Source organism: Rissa tridactyla, chromosome 14 (genome assembly GCF_028500815.1).
Source record: "Rissa tridactyla isolate bRisTri1 chromosome 14, bRisTri1.patW.cur.20221130, whole genome shotgun sequence".
Lineage (NCBI taxonomy): Eukaryota > Metazoa > Chordata > Aves > Charadriiformes > Laridae > Rissa > Rissa tridactyla.
In genome coordinates, this window is record NC_071479.1 from 2341948 (window position 1) to 2354826 (window position 12879).

General features: G+C 60.0%; 1 protein-coding gene across 1 annotated transcript in view; it reads left to right on the plus strand.

The window, feature by feature from the left end:
* The window catches only part of RXRA (retinoid X receptor alpha), a 118576-nt gene that overhangs the window by 73818 nt on the left and 31879 nt on the right, over positions 1-12879 (plus strand). Inside the window, exons 2-4 of the mRNA XM_054220375.1 lie at positions 2275-2540; positions 7491-7641; positions 8515-8694. Coding sequence (XP_054076350.1) covers positions 2275-2540; positions 7491-7641; positions 8515-8694 — 597 coding nt within the window. The remainder of the gene's footprint in view (positions 1-2274; positions 2541-7490; positions 7642-8514; positions 8695-12879) is intronic.

A 12879-nucleotide genomic window follows, 5' to 3' on the forward strand; every position in this document is an offset into this window, starting at 1 on the left:
GGGAGCAGAGCCTGAAGCCTTGAGGAATTTCCCGGGGGTTCCTGTTGTGCCGCCCGCGCGTCACTCAGCCGTGGGTGACGTGGTGGCCGGCGGTTGTTTTATATCAACATCCTGCGAGAGCCGGTCCGAGGCCAGCCCCCCGGGGACAGGGATGCTCACCCCCCGCCATGGCCACAGAGATGCCTGCCAGGGCCAGCGGTGCCGGCACACGGGCTCGTTTCAGGGCGGACGGTGGCACCTGGCTGGAGCGCAGGGTCTGGGCACGTGTCCCCTCTGCCTGTCCCAGATGGGGCAGGACACCCGTGCAGAGGGAGCTGGCAGCATCCCAGCACTGGAGACTAATCCCCATTTTTGCATCCAAACCCTCCTCCGCCCCCTGCCCCGGGGATCCCGCTTCTGGCTCTTGTCTGGGAGTTTAAGGAATTATCCTTGCAGGGAGCGAGCCTTTTCCGTGGAGTGTGTAATCCTGTTATGCCTACAGCGGGGAAGAGCCATTCGGAGCATGCTGGGGATGGCTCTGCTACAGGGGGGACATGCCATGGGGGGGTCTGGGTGCCAGGACAGCACGGCTGCCCGTGGCCATGGCTCTGTGCGGGGAAGCCCTTGGGGGTCTCTGTGCCCCACCAGCCCCCTTGCGAGGCCGGGATGGGGCTGAATGCACAGAGGCTGGAAGGAAGGTGCCGGGTTAGGAGGTGTGACCACGTGGGTGGCGAGATGGTGGGTGCAGTGGTGGGATGCTGGGTGCTGCGATGGGACTCTGGGTGCAGCAGTGGGATGTTGGGTGCAGTAATGGGATGCTGGGTGCTGCGATGGGACTCTGGGTGCAGCGGTGGGATGCTGGGTGCTGCGATGGGACTCTGGGTGCAGCGGTGGGATGCTGGGTGCAGTAATAGGATGCTAGGTGCAGTAATGGGATGCTGGGTGCTGCGATGGGACTCTGGGTGCAGCGGTGCATGCTGGGTGCAGTAATAGGATGCTAGGTGCAGTAATGGGATGCTGGGTGCTGTGATGGGACTCTGGGTGCAGTAATGGGATGCTGGGTGCTGCGATGGGACTCTGGGTGCAGTGGTGGGATGCTGGGGGCAGCGGTGGGATGCTTTGCAAGAGGAGCATCACTGCCTTGCTGGGCTTTTGCTTCCCTGTTCTGGGTTTTCCCTGCCGGGATCAGTGGTCTCCAGGGAAGACTGATGGGGCTGGACTTGCCGTGGGTTCAGCCAGGTGACTGAAGACAGTATTTCGCAGAATTTAGTTAACTTTGGGGCCTGCAGCCGAAAGCAGTGGCTCCCAGATTCCCCTGTGAACAGCCCCTGGCCAAGTGTCTGTGCTGGTGCCTCCCCCGCTCTGAGCCTGTGTTTGCTGGTGTGAACCAGGGGGGTCCTGGTGGGTGTTGGGGTGATGCCGGGGGGCCCCTGCCCGTGCTGCCCATCTGCGCCTGCCACCTTCCTGCAGCTCCTCCTCGCAGCCCGTCCCGGGGGCCACGAGCCAGCCCCTTCCTCGCGCGGGATTGTTTTGCAAGCAGCGTGACAGGATGAGGAGGAAATGTGCCAGGAATGGCTCCGTGGCCCCTCTCGGGAGAATCGGGAGTCTATTTTTAACCCCCCTTTCCCGCTCACCCCCCCCGGCTCCTCCCGCTCCCCTGGGACTGCGGAGCTGCTGGGGCGCAGGCAGACACAGCCTGCGTAAAGCCGCCCCCCGGCTCCCCGGGGCATGTTCCTCCTCGCCGACACACGCAGGCTTCCCCGTCGCACGCTGGTGTACCTGGACGGACACACAAACCACACGTGCAATGCACAGACACGCTCTCGCCCCCCGACCGCCCCCCCGCCCCCCGCCGCCGCTCTCTGCGCTCCCCACGCGTGGCCTGGCCCGGCGATGCTGTGATAAATCCGAATTCTCCTGTCGCGCGGAGGGCGTCTGTCCGCTCCCATGCTGGGGCTGCTGCCCGTGCATCAGCTGGAGCAGCGACGCCGCCTCTGCGGCAGAGCTTAAATCCAGGGTCGAGCGGGCGAGCAGGATGGAGGGGGACAGTGACAACGGTCTCTCGAGGTGGAAGCGCGCTCAGCGCCTGTCTTAACGCCTGCGTAGGTACTCCAGCAGAAGGTGGTTTTGAAAGACGGGAGGATGCACTGGGCGTTTTGGGGGCAGGTTGAAAAGCAGCCCCTCGGCAGGGCGAGGAGTGGGGGGCTGCTGCTGCTCAGGGCTTGCTGCGGCCGTGTGTCAGAGCCCGTCCTGCACTGGAGACTCAGCCCCCTTTCTCTCTCTCCTCTCTTACAGATTTCTCCAACCAAGTCAATTCCACGTCCCTGAACTCTCCCACGAGCCGGGGGCCCATGGCCACCCCATCCCTCCACCCGTCCATCGGGCCGGGCATCGGCTCCTCGCTGGGCTCCCCGGGCCAGCTCCACTCGCCCATCAGCACCCTGAGCTCGCCCATCAATGGCATGGGACCTCCATTCTCCGTCATCAGCTCCCCCATGGGCCCACACTCGATGTCCGTCCCCTCCACCCCCAGCCTGGGGTTCGGCACCAGCAGCCCGCAGGTAAGGGGAAGGTGGTGGGGAGGTTGCTGCTGCCTGTTTCGCTGGGGAGAAGCCACCTCCGTGGGTTCCCAACCCAGACCCGGCTCCGCAACACAGGCGGGCACCCAAGGGTGGCAAAAAGCAGAAGCCCAAGGGGGAAACCAAGCCAGAGGCATCCTGCTCCTCTGGCCAGAGCTGGGTGGCTGCAGCTGCCTTTGGGGCTGCCCTGGGTGGGCTACGAGGGACCAGCTACAGCCGTCCACCACCTCCCATCGCTCGCCCCTTCCAGTCCTGCCCTGCCAGTCCCCAGGCTGGGGGTGGGAGGGGAGAAGTGACTACCCCTGCGTCACCCAGGGGCTGGCGTAGCTCTGGCAGGGGCTGGAGCCAACCCTGGGACTGTCTGCGCCCCGTGCTTCTCACCCAAACGGTCCCGTCCCTTCCCTGGGACCCGTCACATCCCGGCGGTCCCCATGGCAGGCACCGAGGGGTCCCCTGCCCACTGCCCCTTTCTCCTGGTGAGCGAAGGACTGGCGTTCGCTGGCTGAAGATTATGTAAAAAAGCTCCAACTACGGAGAGATAAGCTCTTTTTAAAAATAGCAAGATCGGGGCGCGCTGGCCAGTCCCTGCCACCTGTTGCTGGCTGCTCGCAGGGTATATGTTTAGTAAAAGGGCAGATTAAGGAATTGGCTACCACCTGCCACTCGCTGCAGGGTTTATTTATTCCCGGCCCTCTCAGGGAGTCAAGCACCTGCCAGCACCTTTATTTTTAAATATTGGCCTGATTTATTTCCAGAGATAACAGGTCTTTTTAGCCGGGGCTGGGGAGGGCTGCGCTGTGCCGGGTCCTGTCCCCAGCAACCCCCAGGCATCTTCCCCAGGACTCAGCATCCCTGTGCTGGCCGGAGAGGTGCCAGCTTTATTTGCCTTTTGATGGGCTTCTCCCATGCAGGATCTGGCCTGTGACCCCCATAGATGTGCGGGGACCTGCACCCCACAGCTCGGTCCGGCTGGGTCCCTCTCCCCTGGGAGATGAGTGGGGTGGACATGCCACCTCCCGTCCCATGGCCAAGGGAAGGGGAACTGAAACAAGCCCTTGGGAGCAGACGTCCAGAGCAGAATTAGCTGCGAGAGCGCCGAAATGGTGGGGAAGGAGGGATGTGAAGCAACGCAGGGGTGAGCCGCAAGCCGGGGAGGGAACGGGGAAGGGGCGATGCACCCCCAGCATCAATGATAAGGCGCGGTTTGCTTTAGGGACCCACGAGCCAGAGGAACCGAAAATAAAATGCAGCCACAGGGCAGAAAGGGGAATTGAGAGCGTGGTCAGATGGTGCCGGGGTGCGAGCTGGCAGCGCGGCGGCTCCAGCCCTCTCGGCGCGGTGCAAGCGCCCGTCCTTTGCTCGGGGACTTGTCTTAAGTGGTTTTCCTAGAGGTGACAGTTAGGAGCTCTTCAGCCTAATGGCTCCTGCCATCTGTTCCCTGTCTGGGCGCATTAGGTCCCCGTCCCTGTCCCCGTCCCTGCAGCGGGCAGAGGCGCCTACCTGGGCCCGCGGAGGAGCACGGGAGGAGGAGGAGGAGGGTGCGGGCAGGCAGCAGGGCCGATGCTCGGAGGGGAGCACAGCCCCCCGTGCCGCTGCACCGGTCGGCGAAGCGCCGGGGGTAATGAGGCGTGCGGCCCCCGTCGCCGGGCGGGGATGGCACTGATGGAAGGTGGTTTGAATCAGATGGCAGATGCCACTTGCCATCAGGCCATGCCTCGTCGCCTCTGGAAAGCCATCAGAGCAGAAGGGCACGGGACGCGTGAGGTGCGGTGGGTCCTGCAGGGTGGGTCCCCCCCACCGCGGCTCCTGCTGGCACGGGGATGGGAAGGAGCCGTCAGACTCCCAAAATCTGGGGTGCTTTCCCTTTCCCGTTAGGTCCAGCGGAGGCGAGGAGCCAGCAGCCCTTGGTGCCAGCACCAAAGGATGCTCAAAGTGCTCCTGGCGCCCTCCCTCCAGCATTGTGCGCTCTCTGGGACCTCACACGGCTTCCAAACACAGCCCCAAAATCCAGGCACGAGGCAGGGTGTCCCAGCACCCAGGGACCCCCCAGACCCCCTCGGGGAGGGGATGCTGGTGCCGAGCTGGGCAGGGCGTAAGGTGTGTGGGGCAGGAGCCGGCTGAAAGCAGGGGTAGTTTATGGTGGTGAGCAAAGTCCCAGCCGGACGGGGAGGCTGGGCCCAGCAGCTCTGCTGCTTACTGGGATTTAACACAGATTTAAACCCTCTTACCTAAAGATTCTGGGAAAACAGAAGGGAAAAAAAAAAAAAAAAAAAAGCAGGATTTTCAGTAAGAGCTGGAAGGGAGGGACTTTCCCCGCGGTTCGCAGGGCTGTGCCATGCCAGCAGCCGCCCCAGGCATCGCTGGCAGCAGCTCGGGGCGCCCGGGGGCACGCGGGGAGAGATCAGACGCAGGATTAGGCTTTTCCAGAGCTGCTCTCTGCCTTTGCACAATGCTCTTTGTAAGGGTGCCTGGGGGACCGCAGGAGGGGTCGATGTTTTTGGATGGGAGGAGGAGTAAAGCTCTGCATGCCACAAGGGACAGGATTCGGTCCCCGGTGCAATGAACTGCAGAGAGAAGGGAGAGGAGCCGAGGGGTCCTGGCATCACTGGGGAAGCACAGCACCAGTTCCTCCCTCGTCCCCGCTTGCTGAGCCGGGGTTGTCCTGCCCGGAGCAGAAGTGCTGTGCCAAGGCGGGGGCTGCTGCCTCCCCCCTGCCTCCTCCCTGCCTGCACGTGCTGCCGGTTTCGCTCGGCGGCCGCCAGCGGGGAAGGGACGGCGCGGGGCAGGCGCCGGGGCGGTGTGGGAACCCCGGGGGTGCACGTGGTGCCTCCGCTGAGGTTTCGGGCTGGTGCTGCAAGAGGAACCCATGACTTCCCCCAGCCCAGCCCGCGGCTGACTCAGCTCCCACCGGGGCGTCCCGCTGATGCACGGGGGGGGCTGCGGAAGGCGGTGGGCCCCCCCCCACCCTCCTGGGCTGGCGCAGGGGCAGGGTGAAGCGCTTCGCCCATCTCGCTCTGCCCATCGTCCCCCCCAGATGCTCCTGGGGGGCCGTTTGGGTGGACTCTGTGGGCTGCTGGGGCTGGGGGATGCGATGGCGAAAGGCTTATCTTCAGCAGGCAGCTGATGGCCTCTGCCCTCGCTCCCACGTGGCAGCGGCCGGTGACGCAGCGTGACACGAGCCGTGGCCACCAGCTGTACCTGGGAGATGGCTCCGCTTCAAGAAAGCGTGCCGGGAGGAATTGCTGGAGCCGGTGACCCCGAAGCCGGGGCGGGCTGTGCTGCTGCAGTGCCGGCAGCCCCTGCTCGCAGGGTAGCACAGAGAGGGGTTCTGTGCCCGGGGGCATCCCAAAGAGATGCTCCTGCCCGGGGACCCGCTCGTCCCTCCCCTCTCTGCCCTGTCGTAGCGTAACCGAACAGCAGCTAAAGCCCAGGAGCGTGTTCCTTGGCGGCACCGGGTCCCGGCTGCCTTTGATTCATCAGCTGGCACAGGCAGGGCGGGAGAGGAAGGCAGATCCATCCCATTTCTCCAGGGTGGGTTTACCTTGCTCTGTTCTGAGGTTATTAGTCATCCGCCTGCTAAATATTCCCCACCAGCCTGGAGACTTTAAAGCCAGAGGAGCGGCTGCGCTGCTCTAATTGACAGATCACAAGCCCTGGGACTTCCCTGAATTAATTCGTGACAAGTGCAATTGCTGAGTATCTCTATTAGGGTAGGGAAACACAACAAACCAAAGCACAAATCCTGCGTGTCTAACCTGGATTTAGAAGTTGGCAGGGATGGAGGCTCTGTGACAGTCGCTGGCGGGCTGGTCCCCGGGAGGACAGCCGCAGCCGTCCTGGCCGGCGCTGCATCCCGAGCTGACCGAGCCTGGCTCCCCCATCCAGCCCCAGACCCCCTTGAACCTGCCCTGGGCTGGGCAGGGTTGCCGTGAGCTCATCTCCTGTATCAAGATGAATTGGTCTTACATCTCCGTGCCTCAGTTTCTCTGTACGTGGGGGTATCACAGCCCTGCCCTGCTGCACAGGGCAATGTGGGAATCAGCGCAGGAATCCTTCACTCAATACCAGTGCCGTAGGGCCGCGCCAGCACCCAGTTTCCACCCGATTCTCTGCTTTCTTCACCAGCTGTTGGGGACCGAGCTCACCGGGGAGGGAAGGAGAGGTGTGTGGAGAGGCTGCCGCCAGGCTGGAAGTTGCAGAGAAGTGTCTGACCCAAGCCAGCTCTGGAAAGCCAGGCCCCGTTGCATCTGGGATCTATTTATTTGCTGTGAAGCTTTCCTTTGGAGAGATAATGCTAAAAGGATATCCATAAATTGCAGAGCTAAAAGCGGGAGTGTCCTGGCCTTCATCATTGCTCCCAGCCAGCAGCTCTCCCACGAATCATCCCTGCAAATCATCTGCCCTGCGCTGCAGCCCGCGGCGGTGTGAAGCCGTGGTGGCTTTGCGAGTGCCTGGCCATGGGGGCTGTGCCATGGCTGTGCCGGGGCTGTGCCATGGGCAGGGGTCTGGCAACGCAGGAGGAACTCGCTTTCCTCTCACATCATGCAGGAGCATCCCCCGTGGGGCGGGTGGTGTCAGCCCTGCGCGGCTCCTGGTGGTGCACAGGGGACCGGCCGTGTCCCCGCTCCTTCCACCCTGGTGCCAGCAGTGAGACCCGGTGGCATCCTGCTGCCAGCTCAGAGCCGCACCGGCTTTTACGCCAGCGTAGCAGATGAGCCCTTGTGCCTTTGGTCTCTGGAAACATGTGCCCAAATCCTCCAGCTTTGTGGGTGGGTGTTTTACGCGGTGCGTGTCCCCATTGGAAGCGTGTCCCCTGCTTGAAATGCCACCTTGCCTGGCCCTCCTGCCCCATGTCCAAGTGCATGGGCAAGCCCTGCTGCGGAGCTGGCTCAGCCCCGCAACGCGGTGATCACTGCGCTTCTGTCTTGGCAGCTCAACTCGCCCATGAACCCCGTCAGCAGCTCAGAGGACATTAAGCCACCCCTGGGGCTCAACGGAGTCCTCAAAGTGCCAGCACATCCCTCAGGAACGATGGCCTCCTTCACCAAGCACATATGTGCCATCTGCGGGGACAGATCTTCAGGTAAGGCTGGTGCCTGCCCCGGGAGGGGCTCACAGCGGCGTGTGGGTGCCCTGGGAGAGCGTGGCCAGGGTTTGCCTGGCTCCCCGGCTCCCTGCAGCACAGCGGCCGCAGCGGGGGATGCTCCATCAGGAGAGGAGCCACCCATGCCCTCAGAGGAGGGGACAAAAAGTCCCTTATTGACCAGCCTCCCCCAAGCCCCTCTGGTCGGGGGCAGGCTCTGACCCGAGCCAGGAGACCCCGGGTCTCTGCGTAGCGGTGGTGTTACATCCTCGGCCCTGAGCACCGCAGCCCGGCTGATGACAAGGCATTAGTGACTGTCCCTCTCTCTCCCCATCCTTTCATCTGTAGTCGTCTTGTCACATAGCGCCAGATAGAGAGATGTGCTTCACATAGAGCCTCTCCACTCGTGGGAGGTAAAGATGTGCTAATTCCCTTTATTCTTATGCCGTTTTAAAAGCTTTCTGCTCCCTAAGTGCTCTGGTCACCTAGTTTGTGAGGTCCTTGGGGGTGTCCCCTGTGCCTGTGGGGCTCCAGGGCTGGAAGAGGAGGGTGGGCGCGTGGTGCAGGGCTGGGGTGCGTGTCTGGCGTGGGGAGTCACGGGGGGACACAGGGAGGCACCCGTGTTTCACTGCCGTGCTGCCTCTCCCGTGATGCATGGTTAAGAAATGGCGAGGGCTTTTCCTGGATATAAGGCAGGTTGTAGCCCATGGAGAGCATCCTGATTTTATGGAGGTCAAGTCAAGGCGAAGCCACTGCTCTTCAGCTCCTGCTCACGGCTCCGAGAAACCTCTGCTTCCTGCAGACACGGCTGGGGGAGATGCTGGGAAGAGGACACTGGTGGGTCCTTTTAACCCGGGTCCCGTCCCTCTCTAGGTAAACATTACGGGGTTTACAGCTGCGAGGGCTGCAAAGGCTTCTTCAAGCGCACGGTGCGGAAGGACCTCACCTACACCTGCCGCGACAACAAGGACTGCTTGATCGACAAGCGCCAGCGCAACCGCTGCCAGTACTGCCGCTATCAGAAGTGTCTTGCGATGGGGATGAAGCGAGAAGGTAAGGCAGGGGGAGCCTGGCCCCAGCACCCATGGGTGCTGCAGGTACGCGTCCTTCGTTAGGAGGCTCCGGCAGGCTCCTGTTGGCAACGTGGCAGCACCGGAGCCAGCACGAGCCTCGCCAAGGGCTGCCTGCGCCGGGGCACCAAAAATGCACAGCTCTCATTTATGTCGCTTATTATATTATATTGCTTTTGCGCCACAGCCGTGGCCTCCAAAACAGCGGTAAGTCCCCGAGTGGTGCCCAGACGGATGATGGATGGTTGCGTGAGCAGGGGGCGATGAAAGCAGCAGTGCTCGCGAGGTCGTTTGCAGGCTGGGAACTTGCACTCCTGTTTTTGCAGCGGCTGCCATGCGTTGGGAGCAGCCATGGCAAATACCGAGAGCTCTTCCCTTCCCCTGCAGAGCCCCGTCAAACAGAGGTACGAAAGCTGTCGGGGCTGAGTGCGTTTCGGGTGACAAATGCCGCCACCTGGCTTGGCCCTTCTTTCTCCGTGCCCCGCGGGGTGCCGCGTCCTGGAGAACTGGTGCTAATTAGGGGACATTGGCAGGACAGGGATGATGTTTAGCCTGCTGGTTCCTAATTACTGTGCTGCCGGGGAGGTGAGGGGCTCCTGCGCGCGTCTGCGTGCTGTTTGTGCGCACCTGGCTCAGGATGGGCAGGGAAACTCGGGGAATGAACATCCTTCTCATCGGAGTCCACTGCTCGGGCATCAGCTCCAAGCACCAGCTGCTCTACGCCAGTAGCATTCCCTAGCAGTAGGAATAATGGATTTTTTTTCTCCTTGGGAGGAATAAGGAAATTCAGTCTCGTAAAAAGATATCCTTCCCCTTACTGGAATTTAAATTTAGGATCTAAAACTCCCTGGCAGTCCCTCTTTTAAATGCTTTTTTTAAATGCGGACGGCGTCTGTTTTAAACTGCTGGCAGAACAGGCTTTTACCAGACGTGATGTGAAAATGACCCGGTGGTGCTGCTCGGCTCTCTGCCTCCTTCTCCCCTTACATCTTCAGAGCCACACTTGCCCCCCCCCGTGACTGGCCAATAAACCCATCCTGCCGCCGAGCCGCTGGGGTTGCTGCGAGCATCGCTCCAGCCCGGGTCTCTTTGAAGAGCACTTAGTCTTGTCTGGAGCAGTGATTAAATAGGGCAGCGCCGGAGCTGCGCCGAGCGTTGGGCAGACCCTGCCACGCTCGATTTATGGGGTTACCTAAGGCCCCCCGACACGCAGAGTCTTCCAGTGTCAAAGCCCGTCTCTGCTGGAGGTGTGGGGGGATTGCAGCGGGCTGGGAGGCACGCAGGGGACCTCCCTGGCCCTGCAGAGCTTAACCCTTCGGTGCTCAGAAGCGAAGCCTTCTGGCCCAAGCGAGGACGGGTGGCACAGGAGGCAGCGGCTCTGCCAGGGGTGGCTGTGGGCAGAAACCTGCTTGGAGAGAGCACGCGCTTGGAGGGAATGGAAGAGCTGATAACGCGTCGCTTTTGGTAGAAACGCGGTGCACAGCTGGAGCCTCCAAGGAACACCACCGGCCAGAGCTTGGGATGCTCATGGCCCCTTCCCCACGCTTGCTCAAAGCGATACACGTGTGATAGAGGGTTTCTCTGTGACAAAGAAAAGCTGCTCCTTGGAGCCACCACCACGGAGCGGTTGCAAAGCCTCCCAGCTCCTCACCCTCTGCCCTTTCCTCGCTCCTGTCTGTCTTGTCCTGTTCGCGTGGGAAAGAGAAAACCTTTAGTCTTAAGTGGAGAGACTGAGACGTTCAGAACGTGCCTCTAAAGCGGAGCGTGGTGCAGGCACGGTGTGAGTGGCTGGCGTTGCCCTGGCTGTTTTGCAGGTGGGCAGAGCCGTGGAGTGGGCTGGATCCCGTGGGAGATGTGTGACAGGAGGAGGAAATAGAGGGAGGAAGGTCTAATCTCCAGCCCCGGGAGACTCAGGTGACTAAAAAGAAGCCAAGAAGCCTCCTGTGTGTTCAGCAGCAGCACTTGCTTCTCAGGGGAGAAGTACAGGTGTAGGTAGATATGGAGCATCCCATTACTCTGGCATCGCCTCCGGAGCCTTGCACCGGCAGCTGGAGACCTGCTTTCCTTTCAGACCCCTGGAACATCTCAGCCAACGTCTGTAGGGAAGGGAACATCATCAGTAATGCTTTAACTCTGTAGCCTGCACTGACATCCTGTGATCGGGTACCTGCTTCATGCCTGCCGTTAACGGTGATTGCCTGGGCAGCGCCGCTAAAATTATAGGTCCATTAATTAATTTCTAAATGGTGGTGGAATTCCCCAGGGAGGGCGTACAGTATGAGGGCTCTATTAATTCATCTTGATTAACATTATCACAACGAATACCAAATGAATTCATAACGATCAGCCAATTATTTAAAAGTGTGACAGATGGGATCTTCGTAACTCTGGAAGTGCACTCAGGCGGAGCTGGCTCATCTTCTGATGCTGGTGTTGCACGAGGAGAGCTTCAGAGAAGGGCAGAAAGCTGGTGCATCGGCAGTCAGTAGATGTTCGGGGTATAATCCCCGTGCAGGGAAAGCTGGAATAACTCCCCCGGTCCCCCGATAAAGCTCTCTTTGTTATAACCTAAGAATTCACAGTGTCTCGTGGCAGGTTTGGAGATGTCCTAGTGTTTTCTTAGACCTGAAAGTGAGAAGCTGGATCTCCCTAAGCTTTGATTTTGAGCAGCTCTTGAGTTTCACATGCGCTACCCACCTGATTTGTCAAAAAAAAAGGTTTCCTTCCCGTTTCATCCATCCCAGCTCACTGGGGCTGCCCATCCACTTTGCCAGCCAGGAGCCTTGTCCTTGGCCTTACACCGGTCCCGCTGCCTCCACACCACCTCTGTTTTGGGGAGCAGTTTGGGGCTAAATCCTGCATTGCTAATTCCTTTTGCCTAAATACTCACAACGTAGCTGGCCTTTTATCCTCTGGTGTGAACTGTTGCGTCTTTTAAGTAACAGAGGCGGGGTAATGGGCCTCGTTTCCCTACGAAATATCTTGCTCTGGAGACCTAATTTATAGCTGCATAAAGGCATAGCAGATTCCTGCTGTGGAGGTATCTCTCCTGCAGCCCAAAGGTATTTGTATGTCGTGGAAGTACAGTAAAACCCTCTAAACTGAGTATGATAGCTCTGGTGAGAGTAAGGCAGGCTGCGTGGTGGTGGGCAGTGCTGCGATCTGCAGAGTGATGCTGGGAAGAGGGGTGAGGGTCATGTTCGTACCCACAAAAGGGTACGAAGGGTACAAGAGTCTCTTACATAGCTTAGAAGTTGGCTTAAAGGACTAAAATCAATGGGACCTCTTAGGCAGCTGATGGAGCTCTGCAAGGGTTTGATCCCGACACGTGGAGGGTCTCCAGGTGAACATGCCAAGAGCAGACTCGGAGGGATGGACCTTGACCACATGCCCTTGACCACATGCCTTGACCACGAGCCTGGCCAGGGCAGACGAGACGGTGTACCCACAAAGGAGGGAGGCAGGGGCGGCTGCGGGGTACTGCTGGAAGGACGGGGCATTGCTGCGGGGCTGCGAGGCTTTGCTTTTGCCGTCAGGTCTCGGGGATCTTGGCTTGAAGGGGTGAAAGCCTGCAGAAGCCAAGGATTCCTTCTGGTGTCCAAGGCCAGGCTGGATGGGGCTTGGAGCAACCTGGGCTGGTGGGGGGTGTCCCTGCCCAGGGGCTTTAAGGTCCCTCCCAACCCGAACCATTCTATGATTCTACGGTGCATGCATCTCTTCTTGCTGCTCCCTCTTAAAAACATTTAAGACAGATACTGGAGCCCATGTTCAGGCTGAATGAGCCTCGTGGACTCGGAGGTATCGCAGCTACAATAAACAAGCAACTGGGAGCATTTTTCCCCTATGAATTACTGCCAGCTGTGTGAGGCTTTGGTTTTTGTACTCTGTCTCCCACTAAATACCGGATAGTCAACAAAATTAAGATTACCATCAGGGATCTTGACTAATGCAGGGATTATTATTATTGTGGGGGTGGCTGTTTGCATCCAGAAGCATAACTCTCTCTGCTTGATCTGTTACTCATTAGGGTCTAAGGTGTCTGTGTATCGGCAGCCTTATGTTTTAAAGGGAAAAAGTGGAAACTGCCTTTGCGTTAGGGAGGCAGAGGTCTTGTTGAAGAGGTGGGAGTAAACGCGGAGGGTCTTGGGATAAAGGCGTCTTGCATGCG